Source organism: Ranitomeya variabilis, chromosome 2 (genome assembly GCF_051348905.1).
Source record: "Ranitomeya variabilis isolate aRanVar5 chromosome 2, aRanVar5.hap1, whole genome shotgun sequence".
Classification (NCBI taxonomy): domain Eukaryota; kingdom Metazoa; phylum Chordata; class Amphibia; order Anura; family Dendrobatidae; genus Ranitomeya; species Ranitomeya variabilis.
The window spans coordinates 1,041,759,632-1,041,780,436 of record NC_135233.1 but is presented as its reverse complement, the minus strand read 5'-3'; the positions used below and the strand labels follow the sequence as shown (position 1 = coordinate 1,041,780,436).

General features: G+C 45.3%; 1 protein-coding gene across 2 annotated transcripts in view; it reads left to right on the top strand.

The window, feature by feature from the left end:
• The window catches only part of ROCK2 (Rho associated coiled-coil containing protein kinase 2), a 160,585-nt gene that overhangs the window by 126,201 nt on the left and 13,579 nt on the right, over window positions 1–20,805 (top strand). For both annotated transcript variants that reach the window (XM_077291438.1, XM_077291437.1), the window contains exons 17-28: window positions 643–802; window positions 2,943–3,103; window positions 3,253–3,437; window positions 4,685–4,754; window positions 7,646–7,749; window positions 8,375–8,561; window positions 11,191–11,284; window positions 11,476–11,570; window positions 13,003–13,182; window positions 13,858–14,026; window positions 19,637–19,704; window positions 19,980–20,068. In XM_077291438.1, the coding sequence (XP_077147553.1) occupies window positions 643–802; window positions 2,943–3,103; window positions 3,253–3,437; window positions 4,685–4,754; window positions 7,646–7,749; window positions 8,375–8,561; window positions 11,191–11,284; window positions 11,476–11,570; window positions 13,003–13,182; window positions 13,858–14,026; window positions 19,637–19,704; window positions 19,980–20,068 (1,562 nt within the window). The remainder of the gene's footprint in view (window positions 1–642; window positions 803–2,942; window positions 3,104–3,252; window positions 3,438–4,684; window positions 4,755–7,645; window positions 7,750–8,374; window positions 8,562–11,190; window positions 11,285–11,475; window positions 11,571–13,002; window positions 13,183–13,857; window positions 14,027–19,636; window positions 19,705–19,979; window positions 20,069–20,805) is intronic.

Sequence of the window (20,805 nt, the reverse complement as noted above, 5' to 3'; positions counted from 1 at the left end):
CTACAGTCATCCTTACATTTGTACCAACTTTCTTGGACGTTCCCAAAAACGATCTAGTTAAAAAAAAGCCCACTCCATTCTAAAGTTTTAGCACCGCCATCGGTGTATTTCCCCTTCCGTTTGTGTCCATCTTCCACCCGACTCGTTCCACATTGTAACTAAATATCGTGGTTTGAATGGACTTTCCAAAACCTCGACGTTGCATGGCTGAGAAGGTGCTGGATACAAGCCGTGCCCGTGTCATCATGCACGGACGAGGCCGCGACCGCCTCCCAGGTAACGATGCATATAATGGATCACCGGAGGCTTCCAGCGTCCGCAGGTGAAAAGCTTCAAAACTTAGTTTTTGTTAAAGGACGGCGAGGTTATGTCTCAATAAAAAGAAGTTTTAAAGGTCTTACTTTGTGAGTTAGAATAATCCATTACCCTGATGTAACACGCGGTATTAGAGCGACCTGATGGTGCAGATTGCGCCAAGTGTTAATGTTGCCTGTTTGTAATTGCACTTCGTGTCCAAGTATCCTCGGAGCGGAGGACAGATTTTGCCTGTGTAACCGGATAACAAGGGGATGTTTCCCGCTGTTTAGACCGGCGGGGGCATTATGTGTTACCGTAACCGCTGACTGATTCATATCATTGTAGGAAAAGAGCAACCTGGAGATCGACATGACGTACAAGCTGAAATCTCTGCAGCAGAGCGTGGAGAAGGAGGAAGCCGAACATAAAGCCACCAAGGCACGGCTGGCGGACAAGAACAAAATCTACCAGTCTATCGAAGAGACCAAGTCTGAAGCCATGAAAGGTAGACGGGTTATATAGGGCCGCCTGGTTTACTAGTTCTACTAGAGTTAATAGAGGATGGGTCTCTCATTTAGGGTCCTCCGATAATTAATAAGAGTCTTCCCCTGACATACATTACTCACAGCCTTCAGATTTTAATGGACACTGTGTCATTCTATGGTTTCCATTGAGTGGCACTGCAGGGGACGTGAAAACAGGCTCCTACAATTTACCTTTCGTTGCTTAGAGCCCAGCCGACGAGACACCCAGGGTTTGTTATATGGCTTCTTTGGTCCCGGCTGTTGTGTGCGTCCGCATTGGGAATGACAGACAAGGGGGCTGGCTTAGCTATTGACAAGTTACCATGGAGATACATCGGTCTGCATAGGTACTGAAGGCGCAAAACAATATATTGCAATTAAATAGTTTCACGAAGCAGATTCATTTTTAGCTTTAGATACATTTGGGCATTTTAGAGTTGGTGCAAATCGATTTGCAGGACCCTGTGGTTCGGCCATGTTTGTAATCTGCGACTGCTGGACGGGAAGCCCTGAGAATCACCCCCGGCCTGGCACAACGTCATTGTTGCGGCATGATGCCCATGTGACGTCATGCCAGGCAGGTTGATGACAAGAAGAGCCGCGGATGTCGGGATGTAGGAGGTGGTTCTGACAGCCCCTATCTAGCAGCCATTGTGGTTCCTGGACTGGGTCCTGCCAATCGATTCGCACAAACTATAGGACATTTTAAGGGGTAATCCCAACTTAAAAACACAATAGGTGATAGCTTGCTAAATCACTGGGATCAAGGAACTGCAGCTCCCGGTCCTTGCGAGCAGTTTTCCACTGTCCAGGCAGGTAAGGGTTACACGGCTGTCCTTGAAAGGCCGCATTATATGAGAGCATGGCTGTCATGCCATACCTGTGACGCACAGCATGCCATTACAAGTCCACGTAAAGCCTGGGCCGCCGCAGGAATCTCCGCTCGCTTTAGTCTCCCGGGGACTGAACGAGGTCAGATGAAGTCAGGGCTGGATTCTTCCTGCCTGGTACACATACGTAGGGCTTATTCTGGCCGTCCCTGCCATGACTGGACCCCACACATGTTGGATTTAAGAGACAAAGGTCTAACTATACCTGAGCCAAAATAAACACAGCCCTCAGTCTGCTCCCCCGGGCCCGGCATCTATAAATACAAGCCACACAGTCGCCGCTCCGCTAAGTATTCGGATGGAATTCAGGTTTTCTTTTTACTCCTTTTTCTTGCTTAGAATAAATTTCCCTTTAATTCCCAAATATTATCAATTTACCTCCAGCAATCGTTTTGTACAATGGCGTATGTTGCTGTCCATATTACTGACATCGCACGTACCCGAAGACTATACCCTGAGTAATAAAGGGTCCGGTGTAAACCATAGCTGCCGTTATGGATATCATTACTACTTATTAGGATGTATTTTTTATTTATTACTGCACTTACTCGGGTGACCCCGGACAATTTCTGCCTGAAAACTACACATTGAGAACTCCTTCACCACTTAGCCTGTCAATAAAGCTTGGCTGGATCTTCGCAGCACTTCACTTTACTGTATTTCATGTTCCCGGTGATTAGGTATACAGTCATGCATTAAGCTCAGTAATGAGACAGTATGCAGAAAACTTCCGCTAGTGGTGGCTACAGGTAGCTAAAATGTTGTCTTTTAACTACTTACAGATCTTGCTCTTTTGGGACTGAAATGGGTTGTTTGCCTTTTAGGGACAATTTTTTACTTTTATTTTTTTTATAACTTGGAGGTCCTTTCACCACATTTTTCACAATGTAATAGTGGCTATAGAGCAGAATAATATATACGGCGTATATAATATGCCGTATATATTTTGTAAAAGTCTCGCATCCCTGTTGCAAAAAAAGAAAAGCAAAGTATTCGGCACATAAACAGTTAATTTTCTTTAAGTTCAAGTGGACTTTACCAGAGAGATTTCACTGGGGGTGGGCATTACCAGAGAGATTTCACTGGGGGTGGGCATTACCAGAGAGATTTCACTGGGGCGGGCATTACCAGAGAGATTTCATTGGGGACGGGTACTTACTCTATAAGTGTTCTCAAAGAAAGAGTGATAACCAAGAAAGAGTGATAACCGTCACTTGTCTGTCGCCCACAGACATGGAGAGGAAGCTGCAGGAGGAGCGGATGTCTAAGCAGAGGTTGGAGAACAACTTGCTGGAGGCGGAGAAGCAATGCTCCATGCTGGATTGTGACTTCAAACAAGCCAAGCAGAAGATTAATGAGCTGGAGATGCAAAAGGACAAACTCACAGAAGATGTAAGTTCTGCCTGACGTATTGGTCCATTATGGGGAAACTGGGAGTGTAAGTGGTGTCCATCTTTTCATCCAGGCGAACCCATTGGAGAGGTTTGGGTATACTTTCTGAAACAACTGCCCTATTAATATTTCATTTTTTTCCTCCATAGGTTAAGAACCTCACCTTAAAAACCGAGCAGGAGATGCAGAAACGCAGTCTGACCCAGAACGACCTAAAGGTCCAGCTTCAGCAAGTGAACATTCTGAAGATGTCCGAGAAACAGCTCAAGCAGGAGATCAACCACCTGACCGAGATCAGGGCGAGCCTAGAGAAGCAGAACAGCGAGCTGCGCAAGTAAGACGCTGTCTGTCCGTCAAACTTAATATTACAGAGCGAGACATATTGATGTTTTGTAGGAAAAGACTCAGAATAACGTGTCATTTATTATTTTAAATAATGCTTAGGAGTCCAGTGGGCGGTCCTCGTCTGTCATATAGTTCCTCCCACTGGACTCCTGAGCCCAGAATAAATTAAACAAAATCTTTTTTTCACAAAACTATGTAACAAATCTGCCCAGTTCTTCTTTGAGATTAGTCACCATATTCATTGTCACAGGTTTACTGTAACCCTTCCTGACATGTAATGTCACAGGTTGGGCCCAAATATGTGTCAGCCAGTTCCCTGCTGAAGACCTACATAATTGCCATCTTGGTCCTCCTGTGAAGCCCAGCTACAGACTGAGCTTCAAAGAGGAAGGTCTATTTCACACATACTGTAATACTGTGGTATAAGCGATCCAGTGATGGCAGGTTCAAGTCCCCTAAGGGGACAAAACAAAAATGTGAAGGGAAAAAAAAAACTCCAAAACAAATTAGGAATCTCTTTTTTTTCCCAATAAAAATGAAGAAGTAAAATAATAAACATATTTGGTATCACGACATCAGTAAAGTCCGATCCATCGAAATATAAGATTAATCAGCCCGATTGGTAAAGACATAAACAGAAAAGAGCAAAAAAAAAATCCAATCTCCCAAATTGCGTTTTTTTTCAGTAATCACAACTTTGCAAAAAAAATGCATTAAGAGGCACACAAAACTTCCTATACATCCCAAGATTGTATCCATCAGAATATCAGCTCAGTGTGCAAAAACAATCCTAAAAGTTATCGACCCTTTAACAAGCCTTGCTATGTGACTTGGGATGAAAGCCAAACCAGAATCTCCATTTGCAGACATGATGTTTTGGGGTCTTTGCCCCTCATCAGTGCTATATATGAGATCTGATTTGGCTAGGTGGTAGGCTGAAGAATGAGATCTAAGGGGCAATGTTTCTCCTTGTGGAGAGTGACAAGCCACCAGGCCTGGCATGTTAGAGTGAGGAGACTTATAAGCCATGCCTGTTCCTTTGGGAAATTAAATATGCATATTGCCTCTTCAACCATATCGCAGGCTCGTTAAAGGGTCTATACTGACTTTTAGGATCACTGCTTCCAATAGACGGCTTTAGAGTTCTACTCCTCTTCCTCTCTGTGGAGACAGTTGCATATTCTACAAAAGAGAAACTCGTTTAGAAGAATAATTCCGACGTCTTGTTTTCTGCAGAGAACGTCAAGATGCAGATGGTCAGATGAAAGAACTTCAAGACCAGCTGGAGGCTGAGCAGTATTTCTCTGTAAGCATGTACATCTTTTACCTTCCCTACGGGGCATTAAAGGGTTTGTCCAGCGCTGTCCATTTCCGCACTGGGAGGTGAGTGGCGCTGATGTCTCGTTGGCACGTACCTGCCAGGATACACTGTGGACGATGCTCGCCAATCATGCACATGTCCTGGCAGTATGTGCAGCCATCAGTTCTGCTCACCTCCCCATGTAGTTGTAATCTCAAGTAAACCCTTTAATTCTTTAAAAAAAAAAAATTAAATTAAAATGTGAAAATTTATTTTGTTTCAAGTAGTTCACTATGTAAACCCTCCCCCCCCCCCCCCACAATATATCAATATATATGTAACTGTCGCAGTAACATTTACACACAAAATAAAGTTAAAGTATCATCAGGAAATAACCTATTGTTTAAATTGGATTTTTGAGACAAATGTATTTTTTTTTTTTATATTGCACTCTATTTATTATTATTATTATTATTATTATTATTATGATTATATTGGAATCTGTATTAAAAAAGGAGATTTTGTTGTTTTCACACCGGCCACAAGGTCTTAAACTACTGAAAGAAGCTAAAGAAGACTTAAGCTTCCTGTTCAACACAGCAGACTTTCCAGAAGTCTCATTATCATCAGAGGCTGGATTAGGTTTCTGTGGGAAAATTTAAAGATATATATATATATATATATGTGTGTATATAATACATATACAGTGCCTACAAGTAGTATTCAACCCCCTGCAGATTTAGCAGTTTTAATAAGATGCAAATAAGTTAGAGCCTTCAAACTTCAAACAAGAGCAGGATTTATTAACAGATGCATAAATCTTACAAACCAAAAAGTTTTGTTGCTCAGTTAAATTTTTATACATTTTAAGCATAAAAGTGTGGGTCAATTATTATTCAACCCCTAGGTTTAATATGTTGTGGAATAACCTTTGTTTGCAATTACAGCTAATAATCGTTTTTTATAAGACCTGATCAGGCCGGCACAGGTCTCTGGAGTTATCTTGGCCCACTCCTCCATGCAGATCTTCTCCAAGTTATCTAGGTTCTTTGGGTGTCTCATGTGGACTTTAAACATCCAAAAATGAGACTCCAGCACACAATAATAGTGAAAATAATTCAGTCATGCATTTATTAGAAATTCCAATAACGTTTCAATGACGTTTTCCGTCTATACACACCGCATACGTGGAAGAAAAAAATGCCAATAGTATTCAGCACTATAGTATTCAGCACTTTCGCAGGTAATTATTTCAACGTTTCGGCTAATTAGCCTTTTTCAAGTAAACCTGTACATGTATCTGTAATGTGGACTTTAATCTTGAGCTCCTTCCACAAGTTTTCAATTGGGTTAAGGTCAGGAGACTGACTAGGCCACTGCAACACCTTGATTTTTTGCCTCTAGAACCAGGCCTTGGTTTTCTTGGCTGTGTGCTTTGGGTCGTTGTCTTGTTGGAAGATGAAATGACGACCCATCTTAAGATCCTTGATGGAGGAGCGGAGGTTCTTGGCCAAAATCTCCAGGTAGGCCATGCTATCCATCTTCCCATGGATGCGGACCAGATGGCCAGGCCCCTTGGCTGAGAAACAGCCCCACAACATGATGCTGCCACCACCATGCTTGACTGTAGGGATGGTATTCTTGGGGTCGTATGCAGTGCCATCCAGTCTCCAAACGTCACGTGTGTGGTTGGCACCAAAGATCTCGATCTTGGTCTCATCAGACCAGAGAACCTTGAACCAGTCAGTCTCAGAGTCCTCCAAGTGATCATGAGCAAACTGTAGACGAGCCTTGACATGACGCTTTGAAAGTAAAGATACCTTACGGGCTCGTCTGGAACGGGGACCATTGCGGTGGAGTACGTTACTTATGGTATTGACTGAAACCAATGTCCCCACTGCCATGAGATCTTCCCGGAGCTCCTTCCTTGTTGTCCTTGGGTTAGCCTTGACTCTTCGGACAAGCCTGGCCTCGGCACGGGAGGAAACTTTCAAAGGCTGTCCAGGCCGTGGAAGGCTAACAGTAGTTCCATAAGCCTTCCACTTCCGGATGATGCTCCCAACGGTGGAGACAGGTAGGCCCAACTCCTTGGAAAGGGTTTTGTACCCCTTGCCAGCCTTGTGACCCTCCACGATCTTGTCTCTGATGGCCTTGGAATGCTCCTTTGTCTTTCCCATGTTGACCATGTATGAGTGCTGTTCACAAGTTTGGGGAGGGTCTTAAATAGTCAGAAAAGGCTGGAAAAAGAGACAATTAATCCAAACATGTGAAGCTCATTGTTCTTTGTGCCTGAACTACTTCTTAATACTTTAGGGGAACCAAACAGAATTCTGGTGGGTCGAGGGGTTGAATAATAAATGACCCTCTGAAAAAACTTTTCACAATTTAAAAAAAAAAAAATAAACAAAGAAATAACATTCTTTTTTGCTGCAGTGCATTTCACACTTCCAGGCTGATCTACAGTCCAAATGTCACAATGCCAAGTTAATTCCAAATGTGTCAGTTTGTGAAATAAAAAATAAAAATTAAATAAAAATAAAGTTAACATAAAAATTATATTTAAACATTAGGTCATATTGTGATAACACAATACCTATAAAGGGATTTTTCACATTCAGGCTTTATATAGTACCGGGTGAGCATAACCCTTTAACATATCCAAACCGCACAATGCATAGGGTATCACAGAAAATACATGTACTTAAATTGTGTAATTAAATCTACCTGTATCCTCCATTCCTGCATATGGTTACCCTTAAAATAATTTTTAATTTAATTTTAATGAAACAAAGCATAAAAAATGTTTCAGAACCTCATGTTGTTGCAGCTTGGCCTCGTTCACTTTATTTTTGGGAAAGCCATTTTATTATTATTATTTTTTTTTATTCTGTTCCTAGACCTTGTACAAGACCCAGGTGCGAGAACTCAAGGAAGAGTGTGAAGACCAGGGGAAACTTTATAAGGACATGCAGCAAAAAGTTCAGGAGCTCCAGGATGAGAGGTAAGTCACAGGGTCAGCGGCTGAGCCTTTTTCTCCTGTTATCAGCCACTTCTTCTCCTCTACCATTAATCCTTATCTTTTATTTCATTCTGAAATACGGCTTAAATCAAATTTTAGAGATGACACACGTGGTCAGCTCTCTAATCGATAAGGTTACATGTTACCTGTCGAAAGAGGAGGGAGGTGGAAGCAGCTGCAAAAAGACAGGGGCAGAAACTTTACTACTGATTTCTAATAAGCGTTGATCTCCTTTCAGTGCTGAGTTCACAGTTACACGGCTCAGTACTGCTGGATAAGGTCTTCATGCTGCTGCAGCAGCTTCTTCTCAACATGCTCTACATAGAAGTAAGGGAGCAGGAATCCCTCATGACTGTGTATGGGAGACATAGTAGTCTCAACCCACTAGCTCAGAGAAAGCTGAAAATTAGCAATAGAGCCTATGGGGGGAAAAACTGGTGATGAATCTAGGATACAAGGCCCATAATGGCCAGAAATACTGTTATCTAAATATAACGGATTTTGAAAAGTCCTTTGAAACGACAAATGTGCTTTAAGTGCTCCATACACGTGTGTTAGTCCAATTTTGTTAGTAAAATTGTTTTTTTTTTTTTTTTTGTATTTGCAGGGACTCTCTGGCTGCTCAGCTGGAGATCACATTGACCAAGGCCGACTCTGAACAGCTGGCACGCTCCATTGCTGAAGAGCAGTACTCTGACCTGGAGAAAGAGAAGATCATGAAAGAGCTGGAGATCAAGGAGATGATGGCTCGTCATAAACAAGAGCTTGCTGAGAAATATGCCACCATTAATTCTGTACGTAAATGCCACTTCTATTATGCACGATATGCCGGTATACACAGTGTCACCATTTTCATATAACACATTTAAAAAATTATTGTTCTTATTTAATTGGGGCCAAAAAATAATAATTTTATTTGAGTCGTTAGCGGGATAAATGCAAAAACGTTGAATTGGGGTATGTACATAAAGCTCCCAAAATTATAGGTATAGAAACTCAATTTTACCTGAAAAGAAAGAAAATGGGCGAGACCTTAAATTAAACTTTCCGGGATTGATGGCTGTATTTTTAATTGGTGAATATCAATCAACAGATTTAGAGGAGACCTTCATTGTATAGAGTCCTATGAAGACTCCCTACAAAATGTAGCTATAACATGGCGATGTGCGTGAGTCCTATCAGTCTGGAAAAACTCTTACAAGCGGTGAAGGGGGAAATATTTAAAATGATTGTCCAGAGCAGGAAATAAGTATTAATTATCGAGGCTATCCCCCACCTCTCCTGCACCGCCACTCTCCAGCCTCATTGGGAATGCTAGTATGTATATTGAAACGGGGGGATACTGAAAGTTTATTATATTGTACTAATTCCTGATGTTATCTACTTTTTAAAAATCCTAGACAACCCATTTAAAAGGAATCTGTCACTTGTCATAAATGTGTAGTTTTGTTACCTGGTGTAAATGCTGCTGTTCTCCTGAATCCAACGTTGTTTTTCTTTTGTTCCTGCGCCGCTCCGTTTCTGAGATACGGCCCTCTTCCCTGTGTGTAATTCTAGTTGTGTCAGCTAAGTGGGCGTGGTCCCCAAGAGGAGGAGGAGACCACAGCACAGCTGAGCGCCACACCGAGCTGAGCACCACTCCCTGCTGAGCGACACACCGAGCTGAGCGCCACACCCAGCTGAGCCCTACACCCAGCTGAGCCCCACTCCCTGCTGAGCGACACACCGAGCTGAGCGCCACTCCCTGCTGAGCGCCACACCCAGCTGAGCCCCACACCCAGCTGAGCCCCGCATCCAGCTGAGCCCCGCACCCACTGAGCGCCGCACCCACTGAGCGCCGCACCCAGCTGAGCCCCACACCCAGCTGAGCCCCACTCCCTGCTGAGCGACACACCGAGCTGAGCGCCACTCCCTGCTGAGCCCTACACCCAGCTGAGCCCTACACCCAGCTGAGCCCTACACCCAGCTGAGCCCCACTCCCCTGCTGAGCGACACACCGAGCTGAGCGCCACTCCCTGCTGAGCGCCACACCCAGCTGAGCCCTACACCCAGCTGAGCCCCACTCCCTGCTGAGCGACACACCGAGCTGAGCGCCACTCCCTGCTGAGCCCCACACCCAGCTGAGCCCTACACCCAGCTGAGCCCCACTCCCTGCTGAGCCCCACTCCCTGCTGAGCGACACGCCAAGCTGAGCACCACACCCAGCTGAGCCCCACACCCAGCTGAGCGCCGCACCCAGCTGAGCCCCACACTCAGCTGAGCCCCACACCCAGCTGAGCCCCACACCCAGCTGAGCACCACTCCCAGCTGAGCACCACTCCCAGCTGAGCACCACTCCCAGCTGAGCCCCACACCCAGCTGAGCCCCACTCCCAGCTGAGGGCCGCACCCTGCTGAGCCCAACACCCTGCTGAGCCCCACACCCAGCTGAGCCCCACACCCTGCTGAGCCCCACACCCTGCTGAGCACCACTTCCAGCTGAGCGCCACTCCCAGCTGAGCGCCGCACCCTGCTGAGGGCCCCACACCCTGCTGAGCCCCACACCCTGCTGAGCCCCACTCCCAGCTGAGCCCCACTCCCAGCTAAGCCCCACACCCTGCTGAGCCCCACACCCTGCTGAGCCCCACACCCAGCTGAGCCCCACACCCTGCTGAGCCCCACTCCCAGCTGAGCCCCACTCCCAGCTAAGCCCCACACCCTGCTAAGCCCCACACCCTGCTGAGCCCCACACCCAGCTGAGCGCCACTCCCAGCTGAGCGCCACTCCCAGCTGAGGGCCCCACACCCTGCTGAGCCCCACACCCAGCTGAGCTCCACTCCCAGCTGAGCGCCGCACCCAGCTGAGGGCCCCACACCCAGCTGAGGGCCCCACACCCAGCTGAGGGCCCCACACCCAGCTGAGCCCCACTCCCAGCTGAGCCCCACACCCAGCTGAGGGCCCCACACCCAGCTGAGCCCCACACCCTGCTGAGCCCCACACCCAGCTGAGCCCCACTCCCAGCTGAGCCCCACACCCTGCTGAGCCCCACACCCTGCTGAGGGCCACACCCTGCTGAGGGCCACACCCTGCTGAGGGCCCCACACCTTGCTGAGCCCCACACCCACTTAGCTCACAAGACTTGGATATATATATACAGGGAATAGAGGGCCATATCTCAGGAATAGAGAGGCGCAGGAACGAAAGAAAGACAACGCCGGATTCAGGAGAACAGCGGCATTTACACAAGATGAAAAATAAATTACATAATTAGGGCAAGTAACAGGTCCTCTTTTTAGAATAGTGCTAAAAGCCTAATTAAACCCTACTTCAAGCGTTCAATAAAATTTAAGATTATTACAAATATTTTAAAGTCCTTGAAGGTGTTTTTTATTATTTCTCCTTACTTGTCCGACGTCCTGATTTTGTATATTTTTCTCCTTTTTAGCTTGAGGAAGCTAACAAAACACTAACTACAGATGTGGCCAATTTGGCGAACGAGAAGGAAGAGCTGAACAACAAAGCGAAGGAGGCCCATGAGCGTGAGTATTGTGATCTTTTAGATGAGCTCCGTTTTCATCCACCTTGAATGATGTATTTTATGGACTAGTGGTAACCATTCAATTACATCTACTCATTATGAGACGCCGATCTAAGATAACGTCTTTACACTATATCTAAAACGGGAATGTGGGAGAAATATTATTAATATTGTTGTGGCTTTCTCTTACAGAAATTATATATCTGAAGGACGAGGGATCCAGCATTGTGGCCATTAAAACTCAATTTGAGAAGCAGCTGCTGACTGAGCGAACCCTGAAGACGCAGGTAACGTTACTGAGATGTGACTGTGGACGTTCAGCACATGGAGTCCCAGATACTTAGTAACATCGGCCTCACTCCTTGGACCTCTTGCCCCGATTCATCCTCTTTGTCGTGTGCATGTAGATTTGTTTTGTACACACATACGCACTCCATACAAAGCGCACACACACACGAAGGCCAATATATGTGCCAAGTATTTTCATTTTTCACCTTATTTTCTATAGCAGTAATATGATTCTGATTTCATATAGTCAGTGTCTGCATCCTATAGTGTTTAACGGAGCGCAGCTTTAATTTGTTAGTTACATCTAGAGTGGCTCTTAGCTTGCACCTGTTCACATTTGAGTTTCTTTTTGGAAGTGACGGTCAGTCTTTTGTTATGTTATTATACACAGTGTATAAATTACAATCTATTTATATACATTACAGATGTACACAGTGTATCACCAAAGTGAGTACACCCCTGACATTTTTGTAAATATTTTATCATATCTTTTTATGGGACAACACTGAAGGTACGACACTGTGATACAATGTAGAGTAGTCGGTGCACGGCTTGTATTACAGTGTAAATGTGGTGCATTAATGTCTAAACCACTGGCATTAATCATTAGTGTTACAAGGTCTCGGGTGTGAATGGGGAGCAGGTGCGGTAAATTTGGAGTTATAGCTCTCGCACTCTTTCATACTGGTCACTGGGAGTTCAACATGGCCGCACCTCATGGCAAAGAGCGCTGAGGATCTGAGAAAAAGAATTGTTGTGCTACATAAAGATGGCCGAGGCTATAAGAAGATTCCCAACACCCTGACACTGAGCTGCAGCACGGCGGCCGAGACCATACAGCGGTGTAACAAGACAGGTTCCACTCACAACTGGCCTCACCATGGTTGACCACAGAAGTTGAGGGCGCGTGCTCAGTCTCATATCCAGAGGTGTCTGTTCACAATAGACGTATGAGTGCTGCCAGCAAAGACCATAAGCCGCACACTGCATCAAATTGGTCTGCATGGCTGTTGTCTCAGATTGAAGCCTCTTCTAAAGATGACGCACAAGCAGGCAAACACTTTGCTGAAGACAAGCAGACTAAGGACATGGATTATTAGAACCTTGTCCTGTGGCCTGATGAGACAAAGATAAACTTAATTGGTTCAAATGGTGTCAAGTGTGTGATGCGGTAAACATTTTAAAGCCATACATTATTTAAGGCCTGACCTAACGAAGGGTCTAGGTTGCCCAGTAATCTATATCTAGTCTTCCAGGTTGTAATGTGCCAGTCTCGCAGATCAATGTCGGCATAGTGGTCTTATGTTGTCTTCAAAATGCCCCCACATCACATCAGCAGACGCTTGCCCAGATACTTGTGGAGCCACTTGTGACTTCTTTAAAGCCTTTATGTTCTGTTCTTATAGAGAGGTTTTTTGTTTTTTTTTACAGGCTGTAAATAAACTTGCAGAAATCATGAACAGAAAAATTCCCAACAAAGGTGGTCCTGATGCTGATGTGCGCAGAAAGGAGAAGGAGAATAGGAAGCTGCAATTAGAGTTGAAATCCGAGAGGGAGAAACTTTCTCGTCTTGTTATCAAGTACCAGAAAGAAGTGAATGAGATGCAGGCGGTAAGGAGCCATTTGTAACTTATCCAGAGTGTACAGTGGTTACACTGGTCTGAACGTGTCTAACTGGTTTTCTATCAGACAGGATGGACTCTATGGACCGTACTCCTGTTTGGCGACCTATGTCCTACTATGTTTCTCTCTCCTGCCTTGCCGATCTCTGTCCTCTCTCCTGCCTTGCCGATCTCTGTCCTCTCTCCTGCCTTGCCGATCTCTGTCCTCTCTCCTGCCTTGCCGATCTCTGTCCTCTCTCCTGCCTTGCCGATCTCTCTCCTGCCTTATCGATCTCTCTCTCCTGCCTGGTCGATCTCTCTCCTGCCCGGTCGATCTCTCTCTCTCTCCTGCCTTGTCGATCTCTCTCCTGCCTTATCGATCTCTCTCTCCTGCCTGGTCGATCTCTCTCCTGCCCGGTCGATCTCTCTCTCTCTCCTGCCTGGTCGATCTCTCTCCTGCCCGGTCGATCTCTCTCTCTCTCCTGCCTTGTCGATCTCTCTCTCCTGCCATGTCGAGCTGTCTCCTCTCTCCTGCCTTGTCGATCTCTCTCCAGCCTGGTCGATCTCTCTCCTCTCTCCTGCCTGGTCGATCTCTCTCTCTCTCCTGCCTTGCTGATCGAGGTCTCCCGACTTATGTCCATCCAGCAGCACATTTTTCTTTAAATTGACATAATTATCATTGCAGCAAATTGCAGAAGAGAGTCAGGTTCGCATTGAGCTCCAGATGGCATTGGACAGCAAAGACAGCGACATTGAGCAGTTGCGGTCACAGATGCAATCTATTCATATCGGTTTGGATAGCACAAGTATCGGCAGCGGGCACGGTGACACAGACAACGATGATGGATACCCAGGTATAGCCCTTGTTCTTGCCCAATGTTGTAGAAGAGAATATATATATATATATATATATATATATATATATATAATGCTTTGACTATTAATACAAATTTCATATATAACAATATTCAGTATGAAGTATAAGTCAGTCTCCAGTTTGAGAGGAAGGAAAATGTTTGTATTTCGGTGTGATGCATTGGTGAAACGATTCACTTCAGAAGAGAATCCGCCAGATTTACCAAACCTGCCTCACTCTATAACTGAGAAAATCATCTAATTTGCTTGCAATGTGCATTTTATTTTATCTTGTAATTCTTTTGAAGAACTGATAGGTTCCCTTTAAAGAGGACCTGTCCTTAGAGCCATGCGGCCTGAACCTTGGGGAGCATGAATCCGAACCGGGCTACGCAATTGCAGTCAAGTATGTTTTTCTCTGAGGCTTTTCATCAAAAACTTAGTTTGAAATGCTGGCAATAAGAAGAGTCCTGACTAGACCAATTAAACCCTCTGACAAACTTCTTCCCACCCATCTCCACTTGATTGACAGATCTGTCCCTGTATACACACGACACAGATCTGTCAATCATCTGGAGTAGGCAGCAAGAAGCCACCGGGGACGTCTCTCCCAAAAAACTCCGGCTACTTTTTTAAACTGTTTTCTCTAAAATGCCACAGAATAAAACATACCCGGGTGTAATAACGCAGTCGGGAAGTGAGACATAGTGCACATGGTTCGGACACCATGGCTATGGATCTAACGACAGATTCCCTTTAAAGGGAACCCGTCAGCAGGGTTGTGCTGAGTAACCTACAGACAGTGTCAGGTCGGCGCCGTTCTACTGATTACAATGAAACCTTGGTTGATAAAAGCCACATGAAGACACCCACAGACCGCCCCGGAGCACGAGCATATCATTAACATAAAACTGAAAATAAAGATTACACAACAACCACAAGACGGATTTCATCAACCAAGGTATCATTGTAATCAGTATAACGGCGCCGACCTGACACTTGTCCGTAGGTTACTGAGCACAGTCCGGCTGACGGGGCACTTTAAGCATCATGCCTCCATCACTGACATTCTCTGCACAGCGGAGAGCCTCTGTCCCTTTGATATTAGGCTCTACAGGACCCTCTCCAATCTCAATTTTGGACCATTTCCTGGCAATACCCTGTTAGGAATGTGAAGATTGGATTCTTTCCTTTTAGGAACAGTGGTGCTCATGTGTATTTCATTCTTGTTCGGTATAACGTTGTTTTTCCTTCCCCCTGTACTTATATCTTCTCATAACTTTCTGCACTCTTCTTCCGGTTCTGTGCCGGGTTTCCAGTTCACATCACTCAGTCCCGTACTACGGAGTCCATGTCATTCACCTACCAGCGTTCTTCTACTTCTGTCCGCATTGGCACTAAGCCCTGCCGTGCTAGCTTGCTTTTCAACTCTGATCCTGATACGGACTCAGAGGAAGAACCCGTACCCCGTGCACGAGCCCCTGCAGATCCCGATAGCGATGACAACGAAGGTGACATCGCAGTGCAACAGTGTGCCGCACCGTGTGACCCCATAACCTGCTGTCAGTGGCCCCTGTCTAACACGGATGTCCTGATCACACAAGTCTATAACTGCTGGTGTGGGATCGGCATGGCATGAATACTGACCGCATGCGTTCTGGACCGTACGGCTGTACAGTATTTACTGAAATAAGTGATATATGCACCTACCACTTACCACAGGACAAGCAGCCATCTATTGCCATCATGGACATACGCAACAACTGGTTTATGTTTCTACTGTTAGTATAAACCAGTGCAAAGCTTAAGTCATTCTATTAGATGCACTAAAGTTTTCTTCAGCGAATCGAGCCTATTCCTGGAGCAAGTTAGATGTAAATGATTTTTTTTTTTTTTTTTTACAATAGTCCGGGTTTCTAATAAAAATAAAGAAAAAGAAAAAACTATTTCAGCTACGGTTTAGGCTGTGTTCACCTCTGTGTTGGAGGCTACTTTCTGAGTGTCCTGAACATGAGACAGAAATATAGTCAATCAGTCCATCGAACATCGCCGGATAGATCGGAATAAACCAAATAAATGATTAATACAGATGTGAACAGAGCCTAAGGTATCGATGTGTGGTCAGCTTGAGGATTAGTTATAGGCTGTATTTCAAGAGTAAATTATAATTATCTCACAGCTTATACGTCATAGCATTCTTTAAAAGTTGGAAGCGGTGACACACATGTTGGGTTATCCCTCAATCCCGTAATATAGGAGTATAGAATAGAAATGGAGCATGGCTGTAGGAATAATTTGTGGGGTTTTTTTTGTGCGCTTTTACTATAATACAATACTAGGCTAAAGGGATTTCTACACAGCCATTGCTTCCTGAATGAAGTTTTGGAAAACTTTATCCCAGAATGGCCTTGTTTTTAAAAGTCTTTTTTTTTGTTTTTCTTGCGCTGTAGATCAAGTCTTATTTTATACGATGTCCATTCACATAAAAGTCTCTTGAAACCAGAAGTAGGCGAAGCCTTTCCTCCCATGTTGTCCATAATACCCTAAGGCTAAAGCCCCTTTAAATCCCCGTACCTTTGTGCACTTGCCACCAGGATGGCAGAAGACCTCACGCTGAGATGCCCCATTCCGCTCCCCTCTCTGATATGGCGTCTGATCCGTGGTTTACCAGCTTTTCCTAGTTCGCTTTTGCGCTTGCGCCCGTGACCCATGTCACACTTACCGTCAGCCTCACACTGCCCGCACAGCACTGTTCACCAACCTCAGACCTGCAGATGATCGATGAGATCGAGCCGGGGTTAATTTCCTTTTATGATTCTCATATCTCAAGACACCATTATGCTTTGTGGTTGGTCCGGCATTCTGATACAGCGCTCACACATTATACCATCCGCATCAATGAATCTTCCATAAAGTGAAGGTGTCTCTAGATTGCCCCCCATAAACAAGCACCAATTGACTTACTACAAGTCGACCTGCACTTGTTTAATAACCCGAAACAGGTGTATGGGATCAGAACAATGGTTATTACGGTCGTCCTGTCCCCATACCACATGAATATTGCCAGCGTTTTTACATATTTCTTTTATGACACGCTCATTAGATGCTTCAATGCAAAATATAGGGTCTATTGCTGCTAATGTGTGTGTGCATTTCCTGAAAGAACAGGAGAGTCTAGGGAGGCCCCAGTGTGAAAATAGCAAAATTTCGTATTTATTTTTCATACAGCTTGTGATCTGAAAAATAAATATTTCTAAAATTTGTTAAATATGCATATTGTCTCTTCAGAGTGGAAGAGGACTTGAACTTTAGCACCACTTATTAGAAGCAGCGATCCTACAAGTCACAATCAACCCTTTATCGAGCCTTGCAATATGACTTGGGATAAAAGCCAAACCAGAATCTCAATTTGCAAACACTTGTATGAGATCTGATTTGGCTAGGTGAGAGGTTATGGACTGCGGTCCAATGGGTAACGTTTCTCCTTGTGGAGAGTGACAAGTCAGGCTTGGTATGTCAACGTGAGGTGACTTATACGCCATGCTTGCTCCTCTCGGAAATTACATATGCAAATTATGTCTGCATAGAAGAAGAGGACTAAAACTGTATAGGTGGCGCTAGAGTTCTGATTTCCCACAGAAGCGTGCATGGCTTATAAGTCCCCTCACTCTTGTATGCCAGGCTTGGCTTGTCACTCTCCATGAGGAGAACTTTTACCCTTTTAAACCCTAAAATTATAAACTATAGGTTGTTTTCGGATGACACAATCTCTTTGGAATAAAAATGTAGTTTATTATTACACATTTGTCAATGATCACTTTTGGAAATGTCACTTCTCCGTTGACATCTGGATAATATCAGGACCCTACACGCCCTGGCACACTCCATAAATGAATGAGACATCTTTGTCCTTAGTGGGTTGCATTTTTGGGCCACGGTCACACTAGCAGTATTTGGTCAGTATTTTACCTCAGTATTTGTAAGCCAAAGCCAGGAGTGGGAGATAAATCCAGAAGTGGTGCATATGTTTCTATTCTACTTTTCCTCTGATTGTTCCACTCCTGGTTTTGGCTTACACATTCTGAGGTAAAATACTGACCAAATACTGAACGTGTGAACATGGCCTTACACAGCTCATCGCTGTCTAATCACTGCTAATTGTAGAGGAACAAATCCGCAACACAAGGGGAATGGTAACACCCAGTTGTCAATTTATTCATAGGTTTCCGGGATGAATAACAGAGGAACTTAACAATACAGAAATACGCGAAATGTTCCTAGTTTGTGAGGAATTTAAGTACTTATGTTCTAAAACTGTAGGCTGTAGGGACAGGTTTTAGGACATAAGGTGTCAGAATCCTAGGCCCCAACTTTTCCTGGAGCTTAAAGGGGTTGTCCGGTCAAAACCGATAAGTGTGCAGTCACCGTGCACTGTGGGGAGTCACCGGTTTCTGAGCAGAGATCGGAAGGTATGTAAGAGTTATACATTCCCCCGGCCAGTGGGCGCAGCCTCGTTCCATACACTTGTATTGAGCCGCGATTGACGCTGACGGCCAGTGGGCGTGGCTGACTAGAGGGCGGGGCCTCTCACAAGTGTATGAGAATGAGGCCACGCCCACTGGCCGGGAGTATGTATAACTCATACCTACCCTCCGGTCCCGGGTCTGAAACCGGCCAATTCCCGCAGCACACAGTGCGTGCGCTGGGAGTAATAGTAAGTCTGCAGTCACACAGAGTGACTGCAGACTTGTCGGCTTTGATTGGACAACCCCTTTAAGGCTATGTTCACACATGGCATTTTGGCAGTGTTACTTGCATTTTTTTAACCCTTTCATTAGACTGGATGAATTATGCTGAAAAAGCTAATGGGCTGCGGAGAAAATCTCAAGGGGGAAAAAAAAAAAAGATTTTTGGAAATCTAATTCACTGTGCTGATACTGTAAAACAGTTTGATGCCACGTGTGAACATAACCTTAGATTCCACCAGATAAAATAGACATTAGAAGATTAAGGCCACGTTCACGGCCCCATAACCCCAATCACGGGCAGCTCCGCCATGAATAATGATGACACATAAGGCCGTACTGAGCGGGTGAAATAATGCGGGAGCCCTGTCTATGGGATCAGCCGCAGACTCACCATAAGGCTGCTTTGCCTTGAATGCTTGTTGCTTGGATCAGCGCTGCTTGGAAACATTTGGGTTGTTAATCTGTGATAACTAAAAGGGGTTATTCCCATCCTCAAAAACAGATCTTGATGCATAGTTCCTGTAAATACAAACACTTTTGCAATTTGCAGCTTATCAAAATTCTCAGCCGTTCTTGAGATATTAACACTTTTTCTTTTGTTTAAAGCTCATTGCCTTGGAGACCGACCAACATAGTGTTACAGTCTAGATGGCAGCGGTGGTCGGTTTCCTAGGCAACGAGCTGCGAACAAAAGTGTTAATATCTCAAGAATGGCTGCTCATTTTAATAAGCAGTAAATTGCAAAAGTGCTCGTTTTTACATGCTCTCTCTGAGTATCTATCTATGAAGATGGGAATAACCCTTTAATGTCTGACATGACTAATGCTTATTGGATAACGTGTTACATTCTCTTACCGACAGAATCCAGACTGGAGGGCTGGTTGTCACTTCCTGTGCGAAACACTAAGAAGTTTGGCTGGATTAAGAAGGTGAGTGTGTGATCCGTACAGGACAGAGAAATATTCAAAGTGATTGTCCAACACTGGAAAAATATATCTACTCTTCTTTTCCCATCATTTCAGCTCCACCCTCTCCACAGGTTATGTGCGGTATTGCAGCTCTGCCTCATTCACTTCAGTGGAGTTGATTTGCAATACCAGACACGACCCATGTGCAAGTGTGGCGCTGTTTTTAAATCCTGTACACATTCAATCTTATATCAGCTGTGTTGCTCATTTACTCATTTTTGCCTTTTCCCCTCTAGTACGTGGTCGTTAGCAGCAAGAAAATTCTGTTTTACGACAGTGAGCAGGATAAAGAGCAATCCAACCCGTACATGGTATTAGATATTGAGTAAGTGTTTCTCATCACTATTGTTAAAGGGAAACATTTTTAGGTGTAACTCAGTTTTGCAAAAAAGTAGAGATGAGCGAATCAATCAAATTTCCTATGAATGTACTCAAATGGGGTTAAAAAATGGTGCTTGCCTCTCCTCACCCCTCATTTTCTTTGTTCTGCCCACCCTCTTGGCTGTTCCACCCCACTGTTCTGCCCCCCTCTCCCTCCACTGTTAGGCTCCCTCTCCCCATCACTGTTAGGCCCCTCTCCCCACCACTGTTACGCCCCCTCTCCCCACCACTGTTAAGCCCCCCTCTCCCTCCACTTTTACGCCCCCTCTCCCTCCACTGTTACGCCCCCCTCTCCCCACCACTGTTACGCCCCCTCTCCCTCCACTGTTACGCCCCCCTCTCCCCACCACTGTTACGCCCCCCTCTCCCTCCACTGTTACGCCCCCCTCTCCCTCCACTGTTACGCCCCCCTCTCCCTCCACTGTTACGCCCCCCTCTCCCCACCACTGTTACGCCCCCTCTCCCTCCACTGTTAGGCCCCCTCTCCCTCCACTGTTACGCCTCCTCTCCCCACCACTGTTACGCCCCCCCTCTCCCTCCACTTTTACGCCCCCTCTCCCTCCACTGTTACGCCCCCCTCTCCCCACCACTGTTACGCCCCCTCTCCCTCCACTGTTACGCCCCCCTCTCCCCACCACTGTTACGCCCCCCTCTCCCTCCACTGTTACGCCCCCCTCTCCC